At 35.7% G+C, this 26,419-nt stretch overlaps 1 protein-coding gene across 7 annotated transcripts in view; it reads right to left on the minus strand.

Moving 5' to 3' along the window:
- Positions 1-26,419, minus strand: part of ATP2C1 (ATPase secretory pathway Ca2+ transporting 1) — a 116,444-nt gene that overhangs the window by 36,535 nt on the left and 53,490 nt on the right. For all 7 annotated transcript variants that reach the window (XM_059920340.1, XM_059920343.1, XM_059920346.1 and 4 more), the window contains 9 exons: positions 25,263-25,379; positions 22,800-22,889; positions 20,742-20,777; positions 17,624-17,685; positions 16,590-16,698; positions 5,171-5,326; positions 4,365-4,433; positions 3,301-3,376; positions 317-383 (listed from right to left, as the gene is read on the minus strand). In XM_059920340.1, coding sequence (XP_059776323.1) covers positions 317-383; positions 3,301-3,376; positions 4,365-4,433; positions 5,171-5,326; positions 16,590-16,698; positions 17,624-17,685; positions 20,742-20,777; positions 22,800-22,889; positions 25,263-25,379 — 782 coding nt within the window. The remainder of the gene's footprint in view (positions 1-316; positions 384-3,300; positions 3,377-4,364; positions 4,434-5,170; positions 5,327-16,589; positions 16,699-17,623; positions 17,686-20,741; positions 20,778-22,799; positions 22,890-25,262; positions 25,380-26,419) is intronic.

Here is a 26,419-nt window from a genome sequence, read left to right on the forward strand (position 1 = left end):
ATTTCTATATTGTGGTCTTTCTCTCTCATGCTCCTAGTTTTCAGTTTGGCAATCCTTAATTGTCTATTTAAGTATAAAAATGCAATATTGGGTTGATAACACCAGCCATCTAGTGTGGGGTTTCTCCATTGCATATACATAGGTTTTCATTTTCCTGGAGCTCATTTCAACATATGAATTCTGAACTATTTAAGTAGAGTTAATATACTCTAATGTGCTCGTACAATACCTCCATAATGGAACATAAGCTATGACTAATAAAGAAATAAGAGAGCCAAAAGAGACTTCAAATTATAAACAAACTATCAGAACTTACCTTACACTAATAGTAAACATTTCCAGGATATCTTTTCCTAGTAACCAGCCAACCAACATGATGATACCTGTAACAGAATCAAACAGCTATTTTTCCCTTTTATATAAAATCACCTGGGCATGGAAGGGATAGAACAGAAAGCTGAGGGCAGCAAAAGTCCCTTGATATAAAAGGGAAAGTTTATCAGATCACAATTATAAGATTTTACAAAAATCCATTAAGCAGGTGAGATTAAATTAATCTTAAGGTTAAAACTGTGTATGCATGCACACACCTACAGTTTTACCTTTTGTTGCCACTGTTGCCCCCCATCCCTTAAAGTAATAATATCTGAGAGTTCCCAATGTAAGAGGACAGTATTTTCATACAATGGGGGAAAAAAAAGAAGGCAGCATATACATATAGGTTTTCTCTCAACTATGAGGTTTGCAAAAATAAACCCTGGAACTTTACTTCTCATAACTCAATATCCAGACACTGCACATTAAGTTTGTACTACAAACCAAGGAGTACTTAGGACTTGGCTCAAAGAATGATATAAGACATTGTAAGACAGCCAAAACTGCAATTAACATTTAAAAATTACTACCTTTACAGCGTCTAAAAGTTAAAAACGAATTAACATAAACCAAACAGCTGATTCTTTACTCTCTTCTTTAATCTTTATCTTTGAAAAGAAGGGCGGGGGGGGGGGGTGGGGCACAAGGGATGTACCACTGGTTTTGTGAGGAAAAACACCGTATCAGAGTTTTAATAAAATAACTTCGAGACTGTATTCTAGATCAATATGGACATTGAAAACAAGGTCTTCTTCATCTTTCTGCAACTACAAAATAATGATCCAGATCCCATCCCAAATACTATCCTGATAAAAGAAATTTTGTCCAGTGAATTATACCAGAGTCCAGCAAACTATACAATCTATGGCCCTCTTACGTGTTTTTGTAAATCGTTTGTTGGAACACAGCCACACCCATTGTTTGTAAATTGTCTGTGGTTGCTTTTGTGCTGATGGCAAAGTTGAGTATTTCCAACACAGAACGTACGAATCAAAGGCTAAAACAGTTACTATCTGGCACTTTACCAAAATGTCTGCTGACCCTTGATTTTGATCTTGATCCTTCTCCTATTCCATATACTATCCTAACAAGAAAAATTATGTCCAATGCATTTAAAACCAGGTAACCATAAAGTTGAAAATTTTTTATCACTAAATTTGATGTGGTTTAATGGTACAGTGTTAATATAAACTGGAAAGATTTAATTGGTTAAACTGCCCTTCAATTTACCAAATTCACTATAAATTCTAAAAAATAAACAGCAATAACCAAATGAAGGGAGCTATGAGAACATACACACCATTTAAACAAAAAGAATGAAATACCTTCCCAGCTTCTACTTTATGTTTATGATACTGAGAAATGGATCAACAGGATTAATATTTAAGAAGTTATTTCACTGAAACTGTACAGCAGAAATGTTGTCTTAAAATTTCACTGTTATCTTAAAAGCTAGCAAGAGAAATTAAAATAACATCATGGAAGAATTAAACAGAGAAGGACTCTCTCGCAGAGTTCATCCATGCATCTTTCCGCATGTGCTCTGCTTTTCCAATAAACATTTTACTTTTCTCTTTAAAAAAAGAAAGAAAGAAAGAAACAGAGAAAAGACTCCAAAATTGATGTGTTTAATGTTATGATAAAGATGTTGTTTCAACTCAGTGAATTAAGAATGGACTATGGAATTGATGGTACTAGGATAATTAACTTTTAAGTAAAAAAGTAATAATTCTACCTTAAGTCTTATACTAAAATAAATTCTAAATAAAATAGTAAAATTAAGTGTCAAAAGTAAAAACTAAAATAGTATAGTGATGTTTAAATAACTATAAACAAAAAACATTCTCCCACATGGGGTTGGGAGAGCCTTTATGAATAGAACACAGACAGAAACTTAACTGCACTAATTATCAACAGGAGGGTGATAAGAATCTCAGGCAAGAGACTGTTCCATTACACACATCTCTCCCCTCCCTACCAAGTTTATTATACAGCCCTCAAAAGCAATTTAAAAATCAGGAGAAAAAAATACTTGTAACTTAAACAACAAAAGGATTAATATCCTAATTATACAAAGAGCTGTTACCAATCTAAGACTTATACCACAAGAGAAGAGGGACAAAAGAAATAAACTGGCAGGTCATAAAATAAAAAGGACTAACACACATATGACAAAGTGTTCAGTTTCTCAAATAATGAATTTTGAAATAAAATAATGAGAAGACTTTTCTTCACCTATTAAGTTAATGACAAAAAAGCTGGCAAGGGTGCTGGAAGAGAGACTTTTATCTTGTTGATGGAGGATATTATTTGGCAATATGAAACAAAAGCCTTTAAAAAGATGCCAAAAATTTTAAAATCACACAGATACTCTTTGACCCAATAATTTCACTTTCAGGGATTTATCCTAAGGAAATGAGAGGTGTTTATAATAAGATACCTGCACTGAAGAATCACTTACACAATTCTTTAAAACTTTAAAAACCTACACAAATGTCTAAAAGAGCACTGGCTTTTTATATATGTATACACACACATATTCACACAATGGAATACTATACAACCTTTAAATTTGTTTTAGATGACTATCTATTTAATGACAAGATGTTTATGATGGGATACATAAAACAAAAAAAGAAAAGTAGTCATAACACAATACTATCGTATTTTATTGAAGACTAGAAAGACAAATACTAAAATGTTTATAGAAATGCTCTTTGATTACAGGAATTACAGAGTTCTATTTTATCTCTGTAGAAAAGGACAACAGCTGGGGATTAGTTTTATAGTTCAAAAAAAGTAATAGTAGCCGAATAAATGAATACATGAATGGAATTTTTCTATGTATGTATCTAACTCCCCCTTCCCACTCAAAAAATAAACCTAAGTAAATATAGGAGATATACATACTCACTCTTCTCTTACCTATTATACCAAAGGAGTAAAAGGAAAGTTGTTTTCCTAAGAGGTCCATGCTCTTCTGCAGAGGGGTTTTTGGTGCCTTGACAAATAGGAGAAGAGTGTCACCACAATTACCCAATTACCTAAATTTAGTGAGCTTTACTAGGTGCCAGGGACTCTTAAGTGTTTGACACATACATGCTCATGCTTAACACACCCATGACATACACAACTCTCCCTTGAGGTAAGTTTTAGCTCCTTCACTGAGAAAACTGTGAGGCCTATACTGTTAAAAACCCGTTTATTTGAAAACGTTCATGCCCTCTATGCCTCTTTGAGGAAAAATCTACTCCCCCTAGCAGCTTCCCCAGGACTTCATTATCATCAGCTGCCCCTCATTTTTCTACTCTTTCTCGTTACAGAGATGCTTGTAACCCAAGTCTTTTCACCCTGTTGGCTCCCTGATCTCTGGCGATCCCTTCACCCCCAAGCTTGGGACGGTTTTACACACTGCATCACATATGGGAGTCTTGGCAGGCTACCTGAGAAATCCAGATAATTTGAGAAGAAAATGATATTTGTAGAATGCAACTTCTTTTTTAAATATAAGAAGATATTTTAAATGAGAGAACTAATCTTCAATATCCTTCAACAAGGGTATCTTCCAAGTTATTTCACTTTGCAATCTTTTTTTCTCCAGATACTTGGAATTATGTAAAGTTGGGAATTTTGGTAGAAGACATGTTCTAAAGTACAAATATACTATTTAGTAATCTTTAAATTTAATATGATAAAGCTAATTTCTAAAAATAATAAACCTTATAAATAACTGGCTAAACCTTCTTCTCCTATGAACAATGAATAAACATCAGAATATTTCAGAATATTAAGTGTTAATTCAAACCCTTCCAATTACAGGCTTTCCACTTATGATTTTAAGCACAGACAACTGAGTGATATTCTGAATAAAATATTACTTCCAAAATTAACAAAATAATCCTCCAATATTCTCTTTTTCTCTACTTACAATGGAAGATATTTCGGATTTCAAACTAAAACATCATTAACAAACTAAGTTTGTTACTCACTTCCTCTGCTTGCATCATTTTAAAAACCTCTCCAAATTCAGAATTTTCTCCTGTTCCAATGACAATACCCTAAAGGGAAAAACAAGAAAACATATTTACATTCAGATGGAATCACCTCTCTCAACCAAAAAACAAAACCCCTTCATTCCCTTTGTCCAAAGCCACCCACAGTCAAGATGCCTGACATACGTATCCAAGGTTCCCTCAGCAAATTTACTTTTGATGTTACTATAGATCCTAGAAAACAAACATCTCATTAAACTTATTACTGACTCAATTCTGTGGCCCATTTTTTTGTCTATATTAATATTTCTGAAATTTGAACCTTTCTTATACTCAGTAGAGACATTTAATGTAGTTTCCCTCTCAAATGCTATTGAATGATGCCTTTTATATTTGTGTAATATTAAAATCCAGGAAATAAAATATTTGAAATCAATCAGTAGGAGAGTGATATGTAGTCCGAATATTATAGCCAGTATCGTATCAACTAAATTGAAATTTTATTTAACCAATGGTGAACATATCCACAAGCCACTGTTTCTATCTAAAAAAAAAGAACATGTACTGAGGACTATGCTTTTACAGGATCCATGACCTGGTAAATGGCAGAACTATGGATGTATTATACCTCAGGGACACGGCTTCTCCTTAGTCTCACAAATATCTGCCAAGGATTAGGTTCAATTCTGCCATTTCTTCGTCATATATTTTTAAAAGCTCCACATAAAACTAGCCAAAAAAGAACTGAGGAAATGGTTGAAAACAAAGGAACTGCTATCTTGAAAACGAGAAAGAAAACTTACCTTTGCTTTGCCACATCTGACCAGTGTTCCCATGAAGGCAATGTTACTTCTTGATGCAAGATCTCCATTAGTGGCAGCCGGCTGGGGAGCTGTCACCTTAGAACAAGGTGTTGTCTCTCCTGTCAAGCTGGACTCATCAATGGAAAGATCCACAGCCTTGGGGAACATAAAGCACTCCACTAAGTTCAAGTTTGAAGACTCTCTCTGCTAAACTTAACATCTAAGGAGTTTGTAACCATCACTCCTTCCACAAATATCCTCCCTTCTATAAATTAACCAAATCTTTTATCATATCCATCACTTTAAGACAGTAGGCTAGAATAGGTACAACCATATTTAAAAACGAAGCTAGGGACTTCCCTGGTGGTGCAGTGGTTAAGTGGTTAAGTGCCTGACAGTGCAGGGGACATGGGTTCAAGCCCTGGTCCGGGAAGATCTCACATGCCGCGGAGCAACTAGGCCCGTGTGCCACAACTACTGAAGCCCATGCGCCTAGAGCCTGTGCTCCACAACAAGAGAAGCCTGTGCACCGCAAGGAAGAGTAACCCCCCTCCCCCTCACTACAACTAGAGAAAGCCCGCAGGCAGCAACGAAGACCCAATGCAGCCAAAAAAAGAAAAAAAAAAAAAAAAAAAGAAGCTAAGTCAACAAAATCTACATGCAAAGTAGACAGAACCATGAGACAAAATTAGCCTAAACTTCCAAATACAACTAGGGAAAAGGAGACACTAGCTGAGACAATCTTTATTTAGAGAAAACTCGACTCTCATGAGTTTTCTAAAATTATTTCCTAATTTTGCCCTATCCTAAAGTCCTGAAAATGGGTTTGACAGATTTAAACCAACTATAACAGAAGAGAAATACGACTGAAAGATATAAAAGATACTGAGAAATAAATAATTTCATCATTTTGGGTTTAATTTTCATGAAATTGTTCTTGCTATACATCCCTACATTTATTCTAAATTTATGTCAGCAAGAATCAAAAATGTATATAAATGTTTCCATGCAGATCATGAATATCACATCACCATCCAACTCTGCAATGGGGTTCAATACTGAAGGCTGCACTCCTAACACAATTAAGAATTCACCTACCCAAGCATGAAAAAAAAAAATCATAATTTTATACGTGGAAAATACTGCAGATGTGACCTGGCTCTGTTTCTAAGTATGGCCCACAGAACAACAGTTCCAAGGATGTTAATAAGCATTGTGTATAGTGTTATAGATGGATGATCATTGATAAACCGACACACACATATATACACACACATACAAGGGAGGAGTACGCTGGTCAAGGAAGTTTTAGAAACACTGTGTTAAGAATTAAACAGCTTCCCCTACCATAGTGCTTCTCAAAACTTACAATGCACTGGTGTGAGGCACCTCAACAGGAATACAGATACAGCAGGGGTTGTGGAAGTGTGGTCTTAGCAGAACCAGCATCACCTCTAACACGTCAGAGCTTGTGAAGGAATTCACTGCCCTACCGCAAACAAGGAGGTGGGGAGAGTGAACCTAACAGACTGCATTTTCAAGCCCTCCAGGTAATTCTGATGTTGCACTCAGGTTTCAGAATCAACAGAAGAGTGTTTTCCAAACATCTTGGACCCATTTTATTCCAGAAGCTCTAATTCAAGGATCATTAGGAGGTTCTTCGGGAAACTAGAAACTAGTTCATGATTTTACTCATTTTATAGGTTCATTCACTCACCTAAGCAACATTTACTGACTACCTTAACTATGTACCAGGCACTGGGTTAGATCCTAGAAAGAAAACAAGATAAGAAAATGATCCCAGAGCAGTTAAATGTGCAGTCTCACTGCTATTATAAACTGAGCTGGTGTTCTGAATTGGGCCTCCTGATTGACAATTCCTACTATGTACCAAATACTCTAAATTTAAATCCTGTTTTTTCTTTTTTGTGGGGTGGGGAAGGGGAATAAATCTCATCTATTTAAATGATTATTTTGTTATGACCATAAATACCTTAAAAAAATCTCACAGAAAATAATTATTAAAAATTGAGTTCATGAATTCTTTCTCCCCATCTACATAATAAAACTTTTGATTTGATCAACGCCATTGATTCACATTCACTTAAAAAGTATTTATTAATACTTATAATATGCCAGGCCCTGTAATGTATCACACAGAGAATCAGCAGTAAACAAAGTTTACTGCTGCCCTCAGCTTTTATTCTAATGGGAAATTGATTTGAAAAAATAAACAAGAGTGGATAATATAATGCTTGATAGTGGGGGAAAAAACATGGTAAGAATGGAGAGTGACATAAGTGATAGAGAGAGAACATCTCTCAAAAGCAGATGACCCTTTTGCAGAGCCCTGACTGGCGTGAGGGCCCCAAGGTTGGGCCATAATGAGGGAGGAAGGGTTCTAGGGAAAAGGAGCACAAAGTACAAAGCCTGTAGGGGCAGGAACATGCTAGGTGCGTTCCTGTGCTAGGCAGGCATATAACACTGCAAATATAATCAAAAGTTTATAACATTAGATCATAAAGTTTAAGAATGTTCAGAATAAAAATAAATTATATCATACAACTCCAGAGAGACCAAACTGTGGTAGCATTTCCTGAAAGTTTAGTACCATGTAAATGTGATAGATTTTAGTATCAAAATAGGCTTATAAAAAGTATTCCTTAAAACACAGATCTGACAGTCCTTTAGTCTTTAAAAGGCTTCCCATTTTATATAATTATGTATGCAAAGACAAGCCAGGTAAATTTGGGTTCATTACTTCACCACATCTACAGATTCAAAAAAAACACCTGCCATGTTCAAAAGCAATGATTTTTTTTTTTATTAAAAGAACACATTTGACTCTTCTTCCCAAATTAATCTTAGGTCTATATAATTTTTCACACTAACACATTTATTACCAAGTAAGAAAAAAGTTAGATCTTTCTTCAAAGATGATGCTAATACTAAAAACAGTTGACACTTCCTTGCTCACTATCTGCTAGGCACCATGCTACACACCTATACTAAGTTATCTACTAACAGCTACTTAGCTACTAGCAACTCCAATGAGGCACTAGTAGTATTATCCCTATTTTACAGACATACTGAAGGATTAAGTGCCTCACCCAACATCACACAGCTTATAAGGCATGGAGATGAAACCCAAACGTTGACAAATTAACTCTTATTCTTCTAAATTACAAAAGTCAACAAATAGTTTATTTTGTTTAGCAAGTTCCTCTTTAATGCTTGTTACAAAAATCAGAACTGCTTGTAATTTTCTAAGCTCTTAATAAGAAAAATCTGCTAATATTTAAAAACAAACAAATACTTGTATACAAGCTATAGAACTCCTTTCTCTGTGACAAAGTTGAAATTTATGTTTTCCCACTGAAGAATTTTTACTTCAAATGTAAATCTTAAACAAGGATAAATACTAACACTAGGTGGTTGTCAAGGAATACAAATATAATCTGACTTTTTAAAAAGAGGGGGGAAGCATGGCTTTTCTTGACTCTGTCAGGGACCCAGCTCTTCAGTGTCAGCCTCAGCAGTGCAACAACCATTTAAGGGAATAAGAATTTTTGTTCAAATCAGGTGTTTCTACAGAAAAGACGCATGTAATTTTTTGTACAACAACAATCAGCCCTGTGTTAGTATACAAACTAATTTGGAAGGAAAGGGAGCTTTGGGTCCTTATCTTTTTTCCTATATAATTATAAATCTGTTAAAATTAACAATACATTATTAATGAAATTTGTCTAAATCATACAATGTAGCATAGCTCTCAACTGTCCGTTGAACAAGAGTATTTTCTAAGTGACAAGTTAGTTTCTCTTAATGGTGACTGCAAGTTTTCGCAGGAAGCAGTTTTGAGAGAGTAAGGGGAAGGAAGTCATTTCTAAGAAGGGTGGTACTTTAATAAAGTAGGCAAGCCTAACTATTACACTTTAACAAAGTCACAATTTAATTCACCTGAGAAGAAAGACATTAGAGTCATTTATCCATTGCATTCATGAAAGAGAGAAAGGTTAGGATAAAATGAAGTCAAAGAATCAGCCAGCTCCATGCCTTCCAGCCAAGTTTAAACATAAAACCTTCAGAAAAGCTGTTAATAAGGAAACTGATTATGTTCCACTTTCTCTTCATTCTTCCTCAGGCACTATGGTGGAGGTGTTAAGTAAGACACAACACAGTTCAAAAGCAGAATGTAAATAAGAATCAAGATGCATACATAATCCCACAATCTGAATATTTAACACCTACAGAATTTAAATGGTTGAAAATAATTCACAGGATTATTCCTATAAAACATTAGGCAGAAATAAGGTAAATGCCAAAGTCACAAAGGTTTCCTGGAAAGCAAAAAGTGACTGCTTAAAAAAATTACAGTTAATATGGTACAACTGGTAACTAAAAATAAGTTCATAAACTAAAGAACATCTTAGTATCCTGTATGCTGCTAGGTTAATCACCTCTAGTCCAGAATTAAAAGCAAATCAGAAATAGATTTCTTTCCCCAGAAATGAGTCTTCCAAAATATTCATCTGCAACTGCCTGATCATGATAAAATTTCTTACTTATGCTCTCAAAAATTAAGATTCCTCTTACTGTTTATTCAAATGAAGGAAAATATAATTAAAAATTCTTCATGAGCTCTAGCTTATTAATCAAAGCCCAACCAACCAGTGTTACCTGAAATGAATTTTATCCCATGGTAAATGCTTGCAAACTTGACTTAAGAGTATGGATTCAGGGACTTCCCTGGTGGTGCAGGGGTTACGAATCTGCCTGCCAATGCAGGGGACACGGGTTCGATCCCTGGTCCAAGAAGATCCCACATGCCGTGGAGCAACTAAGCCCATGCGCCACAACTACTGCGCCTGCACTCTACAGCCCCCGAGCCACAACTACTGAGCCCGTGTGCCACAACTACTGAAGCCCGTGCGCCTAGAGCCCGTGCTCCACAACAAGAGAAGCCACTGCAATGAGAAGCCCGCGCACACAAAGAGTAGCCCCCACTCACCGCAACTAGAGAAAGCCCACGTGCATCAACACAAAGTGTACATTCAGTGGTTCTTATTTAAAAAAAAAAAAAAAAGAGTACAGGTTGAACTTGATCAAGTTGTCAATAATTTAAAGACAATAATTTAAATTCGGTTAACAATGATTTATAAGATATTTCAGTAAGACTATTAAAAGGAACAAAATTTCAAAAGGGGACCTATTTTTGCAACAGTCCTTTCCTACCAATGTAAAATGATACTCTTAAAACAAAGACACTAAGTCTCACTTCTAACCCACCCATATTGTCTTTTTAAATTCTAGTGACTTACTGAGGAAAAAATGAGTTCTTTCCCTTCAGCATTTTAAAATGAATAGCATTTCTCAGCTCACAACAGTTTTTAACCACTGAACTATAAAAATCAGACAACAAAACACTAAGCAGAGCTCCAGCTTATACAGTCTTAGAGAATTAACACTCCTATTGCTCTAAGTATGGAATGGTTTTCTCAGTTGTATGATACTATTAAAGAAAAATACATCTTTTCCAAAGTCAAACACAAGTGATTATATCAAATAGCTTTTAGTGAATATGAATGTTTCCACATTCCACAAATACAACATACACCTTTTCCAACATTCTAGTCAATTTCTTTTGACAGCTAATTTAAAATCTCTACTTCCTAAGATGTTTGTAAATTGCTTTTTTACAAGTATGTATATAAGTTTAATAATTCAGAAATTTAAAAGCGAAGTTTCAGTGATAAATCACAATAAGGAGAGAGCAACATACTATAAATCAATTTATCAAATTTACCTGCCAAAAAAATACACTTAAGTCTATATAAAAACTTACAACTCAGGAGTAACATCACAGAAAATAGTGGAGCACAGCACTCAAACAACTGGTCCCTCCACTAAAAAATCATAAGCTGGCAAAAACTGACAGAATAAACTCTGGAATAAAAAAGCAACCAGGGAAATGCTTGAGAAGAAAAAGGCATTTTTATTTGCCTGTCTGCTATTCCCCATTCCCAAGAGAAGCAGCAATAGCTGTGGGGATGGAAGCTTCTGTTCCTGGACCCTGCTCCTAAAATACTATAGTTGTGTGTTTTGACCTGTCTGGCAGTTCTCTGAAGGACTGGTGCAGAGGCTGACCTTTACTTCACATCCCAACTCCAGCTAGAGTAGCTTTCCAGGTATCTGCCAAAAGATTAAAGACATATACTAGCAGGCAAAGCACAGAACAGGGCAAGCAGCAGACACAACCAAAAGACTGAAAAGGAAGAGACTAAGGTGGAAGTTTTTGAAGAAATAAACGCTTGGAAGGGCTACCACATGTACCAGGGAAGACGAAGTGTAAAATGCATACCAATTTAAGCATTATAAGTGTCCTAGAAAAAAAAAACTAGAAATGGGCAGAAAGAATATTTGAAGAAATATTGGATGAAAACTTCCCAAATTTAATGAAAGACAGGAATCTATACATCAAAGAAGACAAATACACTCCAAACAGGATAAACTCATAAACATCTACACTGAGAGATATTATAACCAAACTGCTGAAAGACAAAGACAGAATCTTGAAAACAGCAAGAGCAAAGCAACTTATCATGTACAAGGGATTCTCAATAAGATTAGCATCCCATTTCTTATCAGAAACCATGGCAGCTAGAACCAGTAGAATAACATATTTAAAGTGCTTAAAAAAAAAATCAAAGAGAATTCTATATCCAGCAAAACTATCTTTCAAAAATGAAAAATTAAGACATTCCCATTTAAACAAAAACTGGGTTTGAAAAAAAAAGTGGCAACTGTACCCTGTGTGTAGATCTTGAAGACAGTTTCGAAGAATGATATGGGCTAATAACCCTAACACATGAGCCACAAAAAAAAGTGTTAATAGAATTAATCATTCAGTACTCCAGGTGAAGGAAAATCGTGCTACATTTCAGGCAATATTTTGGGTTTAGTTAAAAACTTGTAGCTAAGAGGTAAAATATTTTCAACAGCCAAAAGAAATCCTCTTTTCCTCTGACTCTTACATTGTTTTCTCTTACAAAGAATTCTTTGTTCAAATTTTGATATAGACTTTACCTGGAACATTATGGAAAATATGTTATGTTTCCAAAAAGGCAAAATGTACTGTTATGCAGATATGTATAGTCTATAAGATTGCTTCATCTAAAGTCACTGTCTGACCAATCCCCTGGCTGCCCCCGATTAACTAGCCAGAGGTATCTCTTCTCAACTACTACTAAAAAATTAAAATAAAAATCCTAAGGGAAAAAATTGGAGAACATGCCCATAGCTCAATTCCTCTAAGTTTTACTATCCCAGCTCCACAAATAATTCTAAGGTTCCTATGCTGGTAAGGTTACTGCCACCAACACATATTCACTCATTCCTTGGCCATGTAAAACTGACTCAGGCAAGAAAACCAAACACAGAAATCCTTAAGTTATCAACATTAATCTTCTTTAAAAAGGGTTTTACAAAAGATAGACTCAGCCTGCTATGGACTGAATTCTGTCCCCCCAAAATTCATGCTGAAGCCCTAAACTCCAATGCAATGTGATGATAACTGGAGACAGGGTCTTGGGAGGTAATCAGAGTTACAGAAGGTAATGTGGGTGAGGCCCACATAATGGGATCAGTGGCTTTGTAAGAGGAAGAGAGATCACTCTCTCTACCATATGAAGACATAGCAAAAAGACTGCAAGACAAAAGAGTGCCCTCACCAACAACCCAATTCCGCCAGACCCTGATTGTGGACTTCCCAGCACCCAGAACCGTAAGATACAAACATCTGTTGTTTAAGCCACCCAGTCTATTGTATTTTATTACAGCAGCCTGAATTGACTTAAGACACAGCCAGAAAATACCAGATAAAAGTTATATAGCAGGGGCTTCCCTGGTGGTGCAGTGGTTGAGAATCTGCCTGCCAATGCAGGGGACACAGGTTCGAGCCCTGGTCTGGGAAGATCCCACATGCCGCGGAGCAACTAGGCCCATGAGCCACAACTACTGAGCCTGCGCGTCTGGAGCCTGTGCTCTGCAACAAGAGAGGCCGCGACAGTGAGAGGCCCGCGCGCCGCGATGAAGAGTGGCCCCCGCTTGCCACAACTAGAGAAAGCCCTCGCACAGAAACGAAGACCCAACACGGCCAAAAATAAATAAATAAATAAATAAATAAAATTTAAAAAAAAAAAGTTATATAGCAGTGAGTCACTGAACTTGCTGACAAGATGCTACTACAGGCCCATGCAAGAATTACAGCCAAAGTCTGAACCACTGAAATTATGACAGGAACCCTAGAGTTGCAGCAATGACAATGCCGAAGTGGCAACCTTGGCCATGGGCCATGTCCACACGAAAAGAACTATACTGCAAAAGTCCTACGCTTGCTTTTTCCAAAGTGAAATCCATGTGCTTTATTTGTGAAAAATTAATAACATCCCAAGGATAACTGAGGAGTCTTCTGTTTCCTTTATACTCTAACAAAGAGCTTGTTTCATGTAGGAACATCGAATAACCAGCTAGCCTTACATAATCATTCACCACAACCAAATTCAGCAAACAACACTCCAATAAGCCAATTTAATTACAAAAAGTTAGTAACCTGTGTCCAGAAGAGAATTTCACCTATCAGCTTTCTTACGTCTTCGGTCAGTACATTTAAATCTAGAAGCAGCAGGAAAGGCTCAATTCTTTTAGGAATGTTGTCTCAATCTACTATTAAAGTAGTTGCAAAAACGTGCCTCTGGTACCAGGTAGGGGAGAGAAGTGACAGAAGGAATTAAAGACGTTCAACTATATATGTAAAGTGGATTAACTGGAACAAAATCAACCTAAGCACAGCACTGCCAAATAAAACGTGCTGATGAAGTGTCTGAAAAGTTAACAAGTAGGGGGAAAACAATCACAGCTAATCAATTACTCCACAAAGCATACACTTCTAATTTTTACAGCATCAAGCTTTAAAATGTCAAAAATCCCTCTTATTAAACTCACAGTAAGTCTTCGATATATATTTGCTGAATGGATAAAATATGTACTAATCCATATTCTGACAAGTATTTTTCTATACGAGAAAATTAATTTTATTAATTATCTGAGATAATTCTCAATTAACCCTTGTTTAAATGAAACCCTTAAACACTTTACCAAGTCAAATGGTGTTTTGAAGTTTCTACGTCGTTATGCTGCTCAAATTGTTCAAACAATGGGAAAATCATCTTCTAACTATCCCACTGAGGAGGTCTGCTTCTGAATTAGAAGAGAAGCACTCCAGAATAAATAGTGACAAAAACTTCATGGATTCAAATTAGAGTTCTCTGGGGGAGGGGAAGATGATTTATATCAAGTGACAGGCCTACTGCATCTCTAAGGAAGAATAATTCAAGGTCTTGTCATGAACCAAATATTAGGGATAGGAGGAAGGGACAAGAAATGAGTAAAAAAGATATAAAAAGACCTACTAAGGGGAGAAAGAAGGTAATAAAGTAAAATTAACATTCCCAATACTTGCTGTATTGTATTATTTGCACTCAACAATTAAAGCAATCTGATATCTTTCTAAGGATAAATTTTAAGTATTTGGAAGAAAGACCTTTCTTTATTTCAAGATTAAATGAAGCTTGTACTTATAATTCCAAATGTTCTTCAGGCTTTCCATAACCTCCACATGAGAACGCTCATGTTTTGGGACATACCAGGTATTCAAAGAATGACAGCTCTGTACATGTCAATTCCAATAACAGATGAGACTGGCGTTCTCATGGGCTATGAGGGCTTCTTATACTAGGTGCCTTACTCCATCCCTTCAACATATTCTACACACGGTGGCAGGATTAAACGTAACATCATTGCCAGCTAGGTATGACCTTCAAAGCTAAATCCCAACCAATAAAATCTGAAGTGGAGTTTCACATCCAAGGCCCCCTGATTCTACCACGCATTTTCTACCTTTAACATACTGCAGCTCTAATCACACACCAGAACACTCACGGGGATCTAAATACCGCTGCTGCTCCATCTCGGTTCAGTACTACCCTTCGATTACGACCACCAGAGCAATGCTGTCTGAGGCATTCTCATTTCACTCAAATGGGAAGTAACCTCTCCCTTCTCTAAATTTTCTACTCCATTCTTTGTAGTTCTCTTGCACTTACCCAGTTCTAGCTTATCTTATGGTGATTTGTGTATACCAACAGTCTGCTCCCTGAGGGCAAGAACTCTATCACATCATCTTTGTGTCTCCCACAATGCCTAACACTCATTTCCATAAAGATCTGCTGATTTACTACATGGATACCTCAAAAGACTCTATGGGAAAAACAGATATATTTTAAGGGAAAAAAAAAAAATGTTTAGATATGTCACTGTTTTAAATTGCATTTGCTTTTTATATCACTTTGATAATCTCAGTGTTTTAAGTGAATATTTAATCCATTTACAATTAAAATAAGCACTAATACAGTGGGGTTCTATAGCTCTTCCTACTATTTGTTCTCTAATTGACCCATCTATTTATTCTATGTTCCTATTTCTGTTCTTTTCTTATTTTTTGCCTTCTTTTAGATTAGAAAAGTTGTTTCCTTTATTAAATTAGTTATACATCTGTTACTATTAACTTTTTTATTTTTATTGAAGTATAGCTGATTTACAATGTTGTGTTAATTTCTGCTGTACAACAAAGCAATTCAGTTATACACATATATACATTATTTTGCCAAATTGTTTTCCATTATAGTTTATTACAGGATACTGAATATAGTTCTCTGTGCTATACAGGACCCTGTTGTTTATCCATTGCTATATGTAATAGTTTGTGTCTTCTAACCCCAAACTCCCAGTCCATCCCTCCCCCACCCACCCCTACCTTGGCAACCACAAGCCTTTTCTCTATGTCTGTGAGTCTGTTTCTGTTGTGTAGATAAGTTCATTTGTGTCCTATTTTAGATTCCACATATAAGTGATATCATATAATATTTGTCTTTTTCTTTCTGACTTACTCACTTAGCATGATAATCTCTAGGTCCATTGCTGCAAATGGCATTATTTCATTCTCTTTATGGCTGAGTAATATTCCACTGTATATATGTACCACATCTTCTTTAGCCATTCCTCTGTCAGTGGTCATTTAGGTTGTTTCTATGTCTTGGCTATTGTGAATAGTGCTGCTATGAACATAGAGGTGCATGTAACTTTTTGAATTAAGAGTTTTGTCTCGATATATTCTCCAGCCCCTTCCACCATGTGAGGACATAGCAAGAAGACACCAGCTATGAACCAGAAAAAGGGTCCTCACCAGGATGCGACCATGCTGGTGCCTTGATCCTGGACTTCGAGCCACTGGGACTGTGAGAAGTACATTTATGTGTTATTTTGTTACAGCTGCTCAAACAGACTAAGACATCAAACTCACCTCAAACAAGCGCAAGTCAGCAGGAACTCTGTCCCCAACAGAAAGGCAAACTGTATCACCTGGAACCAAGTCTCGTGCAAGTGTATGTTCCAATTTTCCTTCACGCACACTGTAACATGAAACAGAAACAACCACGGCTGAAGAAAGCAAGCCAGGCCACTTATTTTAAGAAATTCCTGGGGCTTCCCTGGTGGCGCAGTGGTTGAGAATCTGCCTGCTAATGCAGGGGACACGGGTTCAAGCCCTGGTCTGGGAGGATCCCACATGCCGCGGAGCGACTGGGCCCGTGAGCCACAACTACTGAGCCTGCGCGTCTGGAGCCTGTGCTCCGCAACACGAGAGGCCGCAATAGTGAGAGGCCCGCACACCGCGATGAAGAGTGGCCCCCACTTGTCGCAACTGGAGGAAGCCCTCGCACGGAAATGAAGACCCAACACAGCCAAAAAAAAATAATAATAATTAATTAATTAATTAAAAAAAAAAAACAAAAAATCAAAAAACAAGGTCTGAATCTTAGTTTAAAAAAAAAAAAAAAATTCCTTCCAGGGGGCTTGCCTGGGGGAAAATATATTGCATTATCACCACTTCTAAGGAGATAAGTCAAATACAGAAACCAAGAAAAGACTTACTCTTGTGCTCTTGGTAATTAAGATGCTCAGATGAATTAAAAGAAAAAAAACAAAGCACTGGAAAAGCGGACCAGTTGCTCAAATGTAAAATGTGAGAACTGTAGCAACCTTCTCAATCACCAGGGTCTGATTATACATCACTGCACCCACAACAGTGCTTGGCACGCAGTCACACACAGAAAGTATCTGTTGAATAAATCCATGTCTCAAGAATCTCAAAATTAGAAGTAACAAAAGTTTTAATAGTACTACTTGCTATACTGAATAGGGCATGAATTTTTCATGTCAGATTAATGGTTTCTACCTTATGTTTAAACAAATATTGGGCCACAATGTACACTGTACTAGTCACATTTAATTTGTACTTTTAAGAGTAGAAATCCATATCAGAAACAAGGATCATACCAATGGCATTCTGGTGGCATAAGTTTACTCAGTTCTTCAAGAGATTTTTCTGAACGATATTCCTATTAAAAAAAAAAATTAAGAAAAAATATTTATAAAGAAATGCAAATATGTACATTCTTAAGAACATATATTATGTTAGACTTAACTAAATATTGACCCCAATCATTATTTTAACATTTCTCCCAATTTTTATCTTTTTCTTTACTTGCATTTATATTCCTACCCATAAAAGCTTGTCCCTTATGTTAAATTATAGTGACCAATTTTTGATAATTAAGTATTCTCAATTTTTTATATATATATATATTTATATTTTTGGGGGGGGGGGGTCGCACCACGCAGTATGTGGGATCTTAGTTCCCCAACCAGGGATCGAACCCACGTCCCCTGCATTGCAAGTGCGAGTCTTAACCACTGGGCCGCCAGGGAAGTCCCTCAATTTTATATTTCAATATTCAATGTGCAAACCTAAGGTCAAGTTACTTATAAGAAAGTGAAGAAAACTGATTTGTGTGTCCAAAGAGTATAGAGTTTTCAGTCATTAAAAGTTAAGACCATTGAGCCTCATAATTAAGATAACTTTACTTTTAATGTTTAATGACCAAGGAAGTCAAAGACAATTAACTGCAAACAACACTGGCGTTGAGGATTAAAGCCCAAGGCAACTGTAAAGGTTTGTGAAACAAATCTGCCTGGGAAGAACATACGTTAAACAAGGAGAGAGATGTGGCTGCCCTACCCTGACAGACACCTTTCCCATGACTGAATTACCTGGAAGGAGAAATTCTCAGGGGCCCTAACTCTGTGAGGCTCCAGCCTTCCTCCAACCATACAATCACAGCTGAGAGTCAGAGACACCCTTCACCTCACTAACATGGGCTGTCTTGCTTCACACAAACATCACTGCTATTTTTGTCTCATGTCTGCACTAAGTACACCAATCTTTTGATCTAAGGTTAAAAAGGAGAAGAAGGGGTAGGGAGAGTAGTGGGAGTGAAAGTCGGGGGGTGTTCTGAAATGACTGCAGTGCTAGCACTAATCAAAACTGCATACCCATCACAAACGTTTTCAAATAGAAAATGCAAAGCTGTATATGAATAACTTAGAATTAAATCTGTCTTTACTACTTAGGCAAGAGGAACAAACGTGAGAGTAAGGTAAATCTGTAAATATAAAACTCACAAGACACCCAGTGTAATATACAGTATAAGGAACATTATAATAATTCTGTATGGGGACAGACGGTTACTAGGCTTATGGTGATCATTTCATAAGGCATGCAAATATCAAATCACTGTATAGTGCACCTGAAACAATACTGCACCTCAACTATACCTCAATTTAAAAAAAAATTACAAAGACATACCTCCCCCAATCATACCAAGGATATTAAGGAATTTGGAAGTTTTACCCAAAAATTCCATAAAAGACTAGAAAACACTCACTACTCCTAGATCCTACTAATAAATGACACAGAAGCTGCCCAATCTTCACCTCCCTCTTCAGACTTCTTAGCCTTTACTCCCTACAACTACAAAGATACCTCTATATCAAGATGATCCTTCAACACACCACAAAAAACTTGACAGCCGTCTCAAATGAACACTTAAAAGTTAAATTTTAAATTTATTGTAAGGTGGCCTCAATATATGACTATACAAAACAATTAGCTATTTTTATGACTGCAAGGGTGTACAATGAAGATGGGAAACTGAGATTAGAAAGGGGGGAAGGCAGATGTAAATAATAAAAGACTATAAAAAGCATTCTCCTCCTAAAACACAGGTAAAAACACAAATATAAATAATGAACCTATCAAATGAACCTATCATAAAGATATTTGGCAGATGGTTTCAGCCACTACATTTAAGGTGTGTAACACACTATCTTTGTGTAAAAGTCCACACTGAGTATGTTAAAATACAAATTTTGTGGGATTTTTTTGAGAGTAGGGGCTATTACCAAGCTACTGACGTTCTTCCATACAAAGTGATAATACTGTAAGAATACTTCTGAAGCAAGCCACTCCATACATCTGTAGCATTATTAAAGATGCAAAAGGGTTCCAGTTACTGGTCCAGTGGGTCATGCCACCCACATGACCAAATGAATAGCTGTGTCCAATGAGGCTCAGCCTGGAATAACCTCTGCTAAACTAAGCCCGCCACCTGCCCTAAGGCAACTTTTATCTGTTCTAAGCAAAAGGATTCCCTAGATACAGGATCCCTGATGGTGTACTAACGCAACTCACAAACTTGCTGCAGATAATCTGATTAAAACCGGCTTTTCTACACTGGGTGACTATAAAACAAATTACTAAATTAGAGATTACCACAGGAAAACTGGATCATGACAGGAAATACCCAAGGAATAAATCATAGATGTGAAAATAACCACAGCCACTTAAAATATAGTCTTATGATTCAAAATAACATGAATTTCAAATGACATATTAATTTTTCCCTAAACTAGAATAATTCTTCTAGTCTTATTAACCATGCTTTAAAACTTTTAGCTAATCAAATGACACCTGCCAACACTGTTCTAAAACCTGAGGAAGTTATCAGATATTTAAATAAATATAAAACTAAGCCCATGTTTTTATTTATATCTATACTTGTCAACAGAAGTCCAGACATTATCTCCACATTATTCACATTAATTTTTTAAAGGGGGTTCCTTTTCATATATTTTCTTTACTGTTTCAATGTCTATGCTGAACAGGGAGTTCGATCCAGATCAGAACATCCCTTCCATGGAGGAATGAGGAATTTGAACTCTGGCCCAATTTTTTAACTGGAAAAAATTTAAAAGCCTACTGCTGGATTTTATTTCTATTACTGTAGTTTTTGTTTCCATCTGCTTCAGTTACCTTTAACATCATCAAATAAAAAACTAGATTTTCTTCATGCCACTGCCTAAACCAAAGCAGTCAAGTTGGTTCCACAAACTTCCTTGGAGAGTTATTGTTTTTGAAATTATTTCAAAAACAAAGAATAAATTGTTCTGACCAACATACCCATTAACTATACATTTTAACATAAGCCACCTTGATTTTTTTAAGCAATTAACTAAAATACTATTTTTATGTTGTCAAAATAGGCTACTTACTCACCTGAACAAAGGCGACTGTAACGACGATAAGTATTGCCTAAACAAAACAAACAACCTTTTTAAATAAGACATTGTAACTTCTGAAATAACTGTTAATCATATCTTATTTTTCTGACTCTATCTGCAGCCCCAAGACACCAGACAATAAGCACAAAACAGTCAGGGAAGGAATCACAACTCCGCCTTGAGGCCTGTGGGGAAAAACGGACAGCTGACAGGGACCTGCCTCCCCAGGAAGGCTTCTCAAACTCTTTGATCTCAGGATCCCTTTATGCTCTTACAAACGGAGGACCAGCTTTTGTTTATGTGACTTCCAGCTATTGATATTTACCATATTAAATACTTTTTCAATCACTCAGCTTTAATTTCTACTTAGTATCTAAAAAAAAGTAAGCCCATTACATGTTAACACATACAACATTTTTTATGAAAAATATATTCCCCCCCAAAAATTGTGGGAAAAGTGGCAGTGCTTTCAATTTTTCTATCTTTAATGTCTCCTTTAATACAAAGCCAGATTCTCGTATCTGCTTCTGCATTCAATCTATTGATATATGTTGATTAGGCTGAAGTATATGAACAAAATTCAGCCTCATTCAGATATTGTTGAAAAAGGGAGGAGTATTTTAAAAGCCTTTTCAGATGATTGTGGATATTATTCTTAGCTACTACACCGAAATTAGACAACTGTTACTTTAAAAGTAATTTGCAATATAGAACCTAAAACTATATCAATGAACTTTTCATAATCTGTTATATTAAAATCTATTGATCTCTTTTGCATGTTGAATGGCTCTTTTGTCACCGAGTATTTTATATCGTCATGCACTGGTCATTTAGAAAAGACTGATTCACTTGGTTATTCAAATCTTTCAAGTGTTGACACATTTCATAATAGTTTAAAAAAAAAAATCACATTCACTAAAATCACTACTGATCTCATTAGAATAAGGTCTTAAATACTGGGAAGCTGTCCACCATAAAATAATGCATAAAATTTTTGAAAAATTCTAATTATCACTGAAAGCTTGAATTTTACCATTGGCAACAAATTCTGTCAGTTGTTTTTCTTGTAGTGATAGGTTCATGTCACTCACTTTCAAAAAAAGTATGCCAGTTATCCAAGTCTTAATAACCATAGTTTGTCTCAGTCATTCTTTCGAGTAAAAGGCTAGTTCAGCTCAGCACACAGCCTTTCCTTGAGACAACCATCATACTTCAATGCGTACTTCCCATTTCCTCACACAGAACATTAAAAAGGTATATACTTAAGGATCAAGACTTAATCAAATTAAGTTTTACTGTTTTATCAAAAACACTGCTAAGAGAAACAGTGAAAGAAAACAATGACTACTAGACAGTTTGTTGCCATTATTTTGATTCAAGCCAAAGCTCTAACAGTTTTACCCACCATCACTTTTGCACCACTGATGCAAATGTCTATAGCAAAAAGACAAATAATGTTTTTAGTTTTATGAAAGTAGTTTTGACCTCATATGCTCCCTTAAAAGAATCTCAGAGACTCCTGGGAGTCCACAAGCAAGAGCTGGTGAATCACAGCTCTACGTTCATTTCTACTGTGTTCTTAAGCCTAACACACTTGCTTTAATCAATGCTTATACTTACTATAAATTTTTATACTACAATGAAACAGAGGGGCAAGAAAAAAAAAAAAAAAGATGAAAGCCAGAATAACCTAACTGGAAAGAATAAAAATACAGAGTACACTGTTAAATAATACTTTTAATTTTTAAAATGTCAGGCTTCAGTTCACGATTACTGAAACGTATTCTCAATTGGAAAGTAAAATAAATATTTAACTGGAAAATTATTATAAAATATTTCATATCTGTTAAATTATCGGATTGTTAAATAATTCTAGGGTGCCAATCATAGACCCTTGAACATTACTTGAGATCACTGCAACTAAAACCAGAATTTGGATTTTAACAAAAAAACCTGAAGAAGCATTAAGGCATGTCTCAATTCATTTTCTAAAATAAAAGCCAATCCTAATTTATATGATTAACAATTTTTAAAAATATATATTTTTTCTTACCACAGTGATACTGACAGCATCATCAAACTGATGCATTAAAACACTGATGACTGCAGAAGCCAGAAGCAGCATAATAAGGGGATTTTTAAACTGAAAGTGAAAAAAAAAACAGCAATTCAACAGTTTTGTATGAAAGACAGTTGTGTACCAGCACAGCAAAAGCCTAAAAAAAAAAACTATCAGGGCATTATTGCTTAAAACTAAGAATTTACCAATTCCTTATAGTACACATGTATTTTTAGTATGCTATAAGCTGTTCTGAATTTCTACCAGGGCTAGAATGGAAAATAACTTTTAAGCTAAAGGTTTACATTAAGCACTGGGTAGAACACCTAAATTATAAATTCCAAACATTCCTCAGCATTCCTATACTGTAAGTAAATGGGTGTAGATTACAATTCTGTGGTTGACCCACCCACCAAAGGAATAACCATCCCCCACCAGGGGAGGGGCAGGGCAGCTAAGAGCAGACAGTAAGATCCTCACCACAGAAGAAGCTGAAGATTTTCCCAACACTGGTTTTCCTAACATCTAGCTAGCAGAGACAAAAGTATCTAAAGAAACAAACCACAGCACCAACTCAATTGGGCAGCTCTTAAATGACCAAGCACCAGAGCCACCCCAAATTCTTCCAGTTGGACATCCTAGTTAAACGTCAAGAGCTCTGCTGCCAGAGTGCCTTCCTATGATGAAACAGTGCCAATCGCCATCAAAGTTGCAAAGTAACTTTGCAAAGAATCCATCCCAGCAGAGAGCCTCAGCCCCTGGATATCATAACTCTGAAGTTAGATGCCACCACCTCCCACTCCCTTTATGGCTCCGTTCCTTGGCACAGTGGTTGCAACCCTGCTTCACATCAGAATCACGTGAAGAGTTTCCAACAAATGCCCAGGTTCACACCAGAGCAATCAAATCAGAATCTCTGGGCACAGGGCACAGGCTTCAGCATTTTTAAAGCACTCCCCAAGTGATTCTAATGCACAGAGGATTGAAAATCACTGCTCCAGCAAAATAAAAGTACAACTGCAATGTGGTTCAGGGTTGACAAACTACACACAAACTGAGCCAGAGTACCTGGGTTTGAATCCAGCTCCAATTTTTGTGTGACCTTAATTTTTTAAGCCCCGGGGGTGCTTCCCTACCTTGTACCAAAAACTGTGGTAAGGATTAACCAAGAATGTATATTAAATCACTGTGTAAACTACAAACCCCTCAAACATTAGCTGCTATCACCACACTTTGAGAGCAAGGCCCATGATCATTCTATTTCACCCTAAAACAGCTGTGCCATGGTACTAAGGAAACCACCTGACAGATGGCAGGCTCCAAATGTTTGCAGAACAACAAATTCAGTGTTCTCTGTAGAGGAGTGAGGAGTCGTCCAGTGCTTTATGATTAACAATTGATATTTACTGTTAATTACTGCTTGCACTTAACTACATTACAGGCACTATTTCATTTCATTCTCACAGCAATCTCATGATGCAGGTTCTCTAGCTTTGAAACAGGATCAAGAAAGCAAAACATTAAAAATCATATTGCCTAGTGATAAGTCAAATCACTGTAATTTATAAATCCAGAGTAAACCTCTGAAGTTTTAGGTAATGTGGAAATGTGGTAAATGTGAGAATACAAATATACATATAAAAAATATTCCAATAAAAACAAGACAGATACAAGGTTCTTCTCTAAAAATTCAGTTTTCCTACTTTAGACAAATTAATTTAAATAAGTTAAAACAGATAGATTTTGGTTCATTAACAGGCAAGGCCCTTTAGAAAAGTTAAAGATTTTTTTTAAAAAGAACCTGCAGGTTAGAAGGCATTAGAAAGTTTCTTCACTAAAAAGAATTTATTTGTTTGGCAAACTAATCCTACTACTTGAAAACTGGCCATAGGAGTTTTTTAGCTTTTCACTAATATACTTGTCATAAAGATAAGAAAAATCTTACAGTAAATTTTTCTGAAAAGATTAGGACATTAATAAAATATAATTAAAAATAGCTATCATCTATTGATAGCTTACTAACTCCTAAGATTATTATCCCCATTTTACAGATAAGGCTCAGAAGATAATAAAGAGCACACAGCTAGTAAGAAATAAAGGAGGAACTTGTACCCAGGCAGTCCAATGACCTAACTTTTACTAATTTTCTAAGCTAGCCATATTACTTTAAAAAAAAAATTAGCATTTCTACAATAAAAAATATTTAAGTTAAGACACCTGCAAAGGAAACTACTGTTAATAGTATCACCTCCATGTAATATAAGTCCTTAAAGATTTGCACACTAAAATCATAGAAATTCCAATGTAACAATAAACTCTAACAAATGACAAAATTTAGGTAAAAAACACTTAAAAAAATTATTTCCTTTCTCCAAAAATCACTTCACAAAAGTAAACAACTACATTTACAAAAAATACATGTAAGTTACACAACAGGAGAAAATAAAAATATCTCACCTGAGAAATATACTTCTTCCATAGTGGCTCATCTTCACTGATATCAAATTCATTCCAGCCATGGAAGGCTCTCCGATGACTTACTTCACATTTGTTTAGACCGTTCTGAAGATCAGCCTATGAGATTTTACCCATAAAAGTCATTGAGAATATTAGCAGAGAAAAAAAAGAAAACACAAAAAAAGTACATACATATGATCACACTTACAGGAACTTCTATGACAGTCAAAACTAATCTATGGGGACAGAAAGCATATCAAGTGGTTGCCTGGGGCCAGAGCACTGGGAGGGATTAGCTGCAAAAAACATGTGGAAGCTTTTCAGAGTGATGAAAATTTTCTCCATCTTAATTGTGGTGATGGTTACATCTGTCAAAATGCAAACTGTACATTTAATATGAGTACACTGTATTTTATATAAATTATACCTCAATAAAAAAATTTTTAATGTAAGCAACAAGATAGAGTTTAATAAACAAAAAAATTATGATTTTCTTTGGAGAAAGAGAAATAACACAAACCAGTCAGGATGTACAGAAAGCAAAATACCAGTACATTTTAACTAGTTTTCTTCATTTTCACTGTTGTCTTGTTGTTTTCTAAAATTAGTTTCTCCAAAAGATCACGCATCTTTCTTGTTCTCTGAGCCTATCAAAATTCTGAGATTGGTGTTACTTTTTGTTCTTGGACTGAATATTTATTCCAAGCAGAAAATCTGTGGTTCCTAAATTACTCAAAATAATGAAGTTAACATGAACTGGTTCTTGGGACATTTTATGCCCTATGAACACCACCTACATTCTTCAGTCACTGCCTCTCATGATTTATTACTTTAACTATCATTAAAGAATAAATTACTTGCATCTCTAAAATAATTAAGTTTCTCTGGCCAAAAGCTTTATAATAGAGTTCACTAATAGAGTCTTGCGACACAAATATATTTAGAGTAAGTAGTTTTAAAACAGAGTATAAATACAACTCGCCCCCCAAAAAAAACCTCAAAAAAAGGATACCCGATGTTTTTAATGCCATTGTTAAAATATGTGAATTCTGAAGGTAGAATTTTAAATATTCTTTTCCTCATGTTTCATTAGATTGTGCTTTTTAAAACTAGGAAGAGATTAAATTACATAAGCAAAGTTTATTTGCAGTTCTGAA

Source organism: Balaenoptera ricei, chromosome 4, assembly GCF_028023285.1.
Source record: "Balaenoptera ricei isolate mBalRic1 chromosome 4, mBalRic1.hap2, whole genome shotgun sequence".
In the NCBI taxonomy this organism is placed as follows: domain Eukaryota; kingdom Metazoa; phylum Chordata; class Mammalia; order Artiodactyla; family Balaenopteridae; genus Balaenoptera; species Balaenoptera ricei.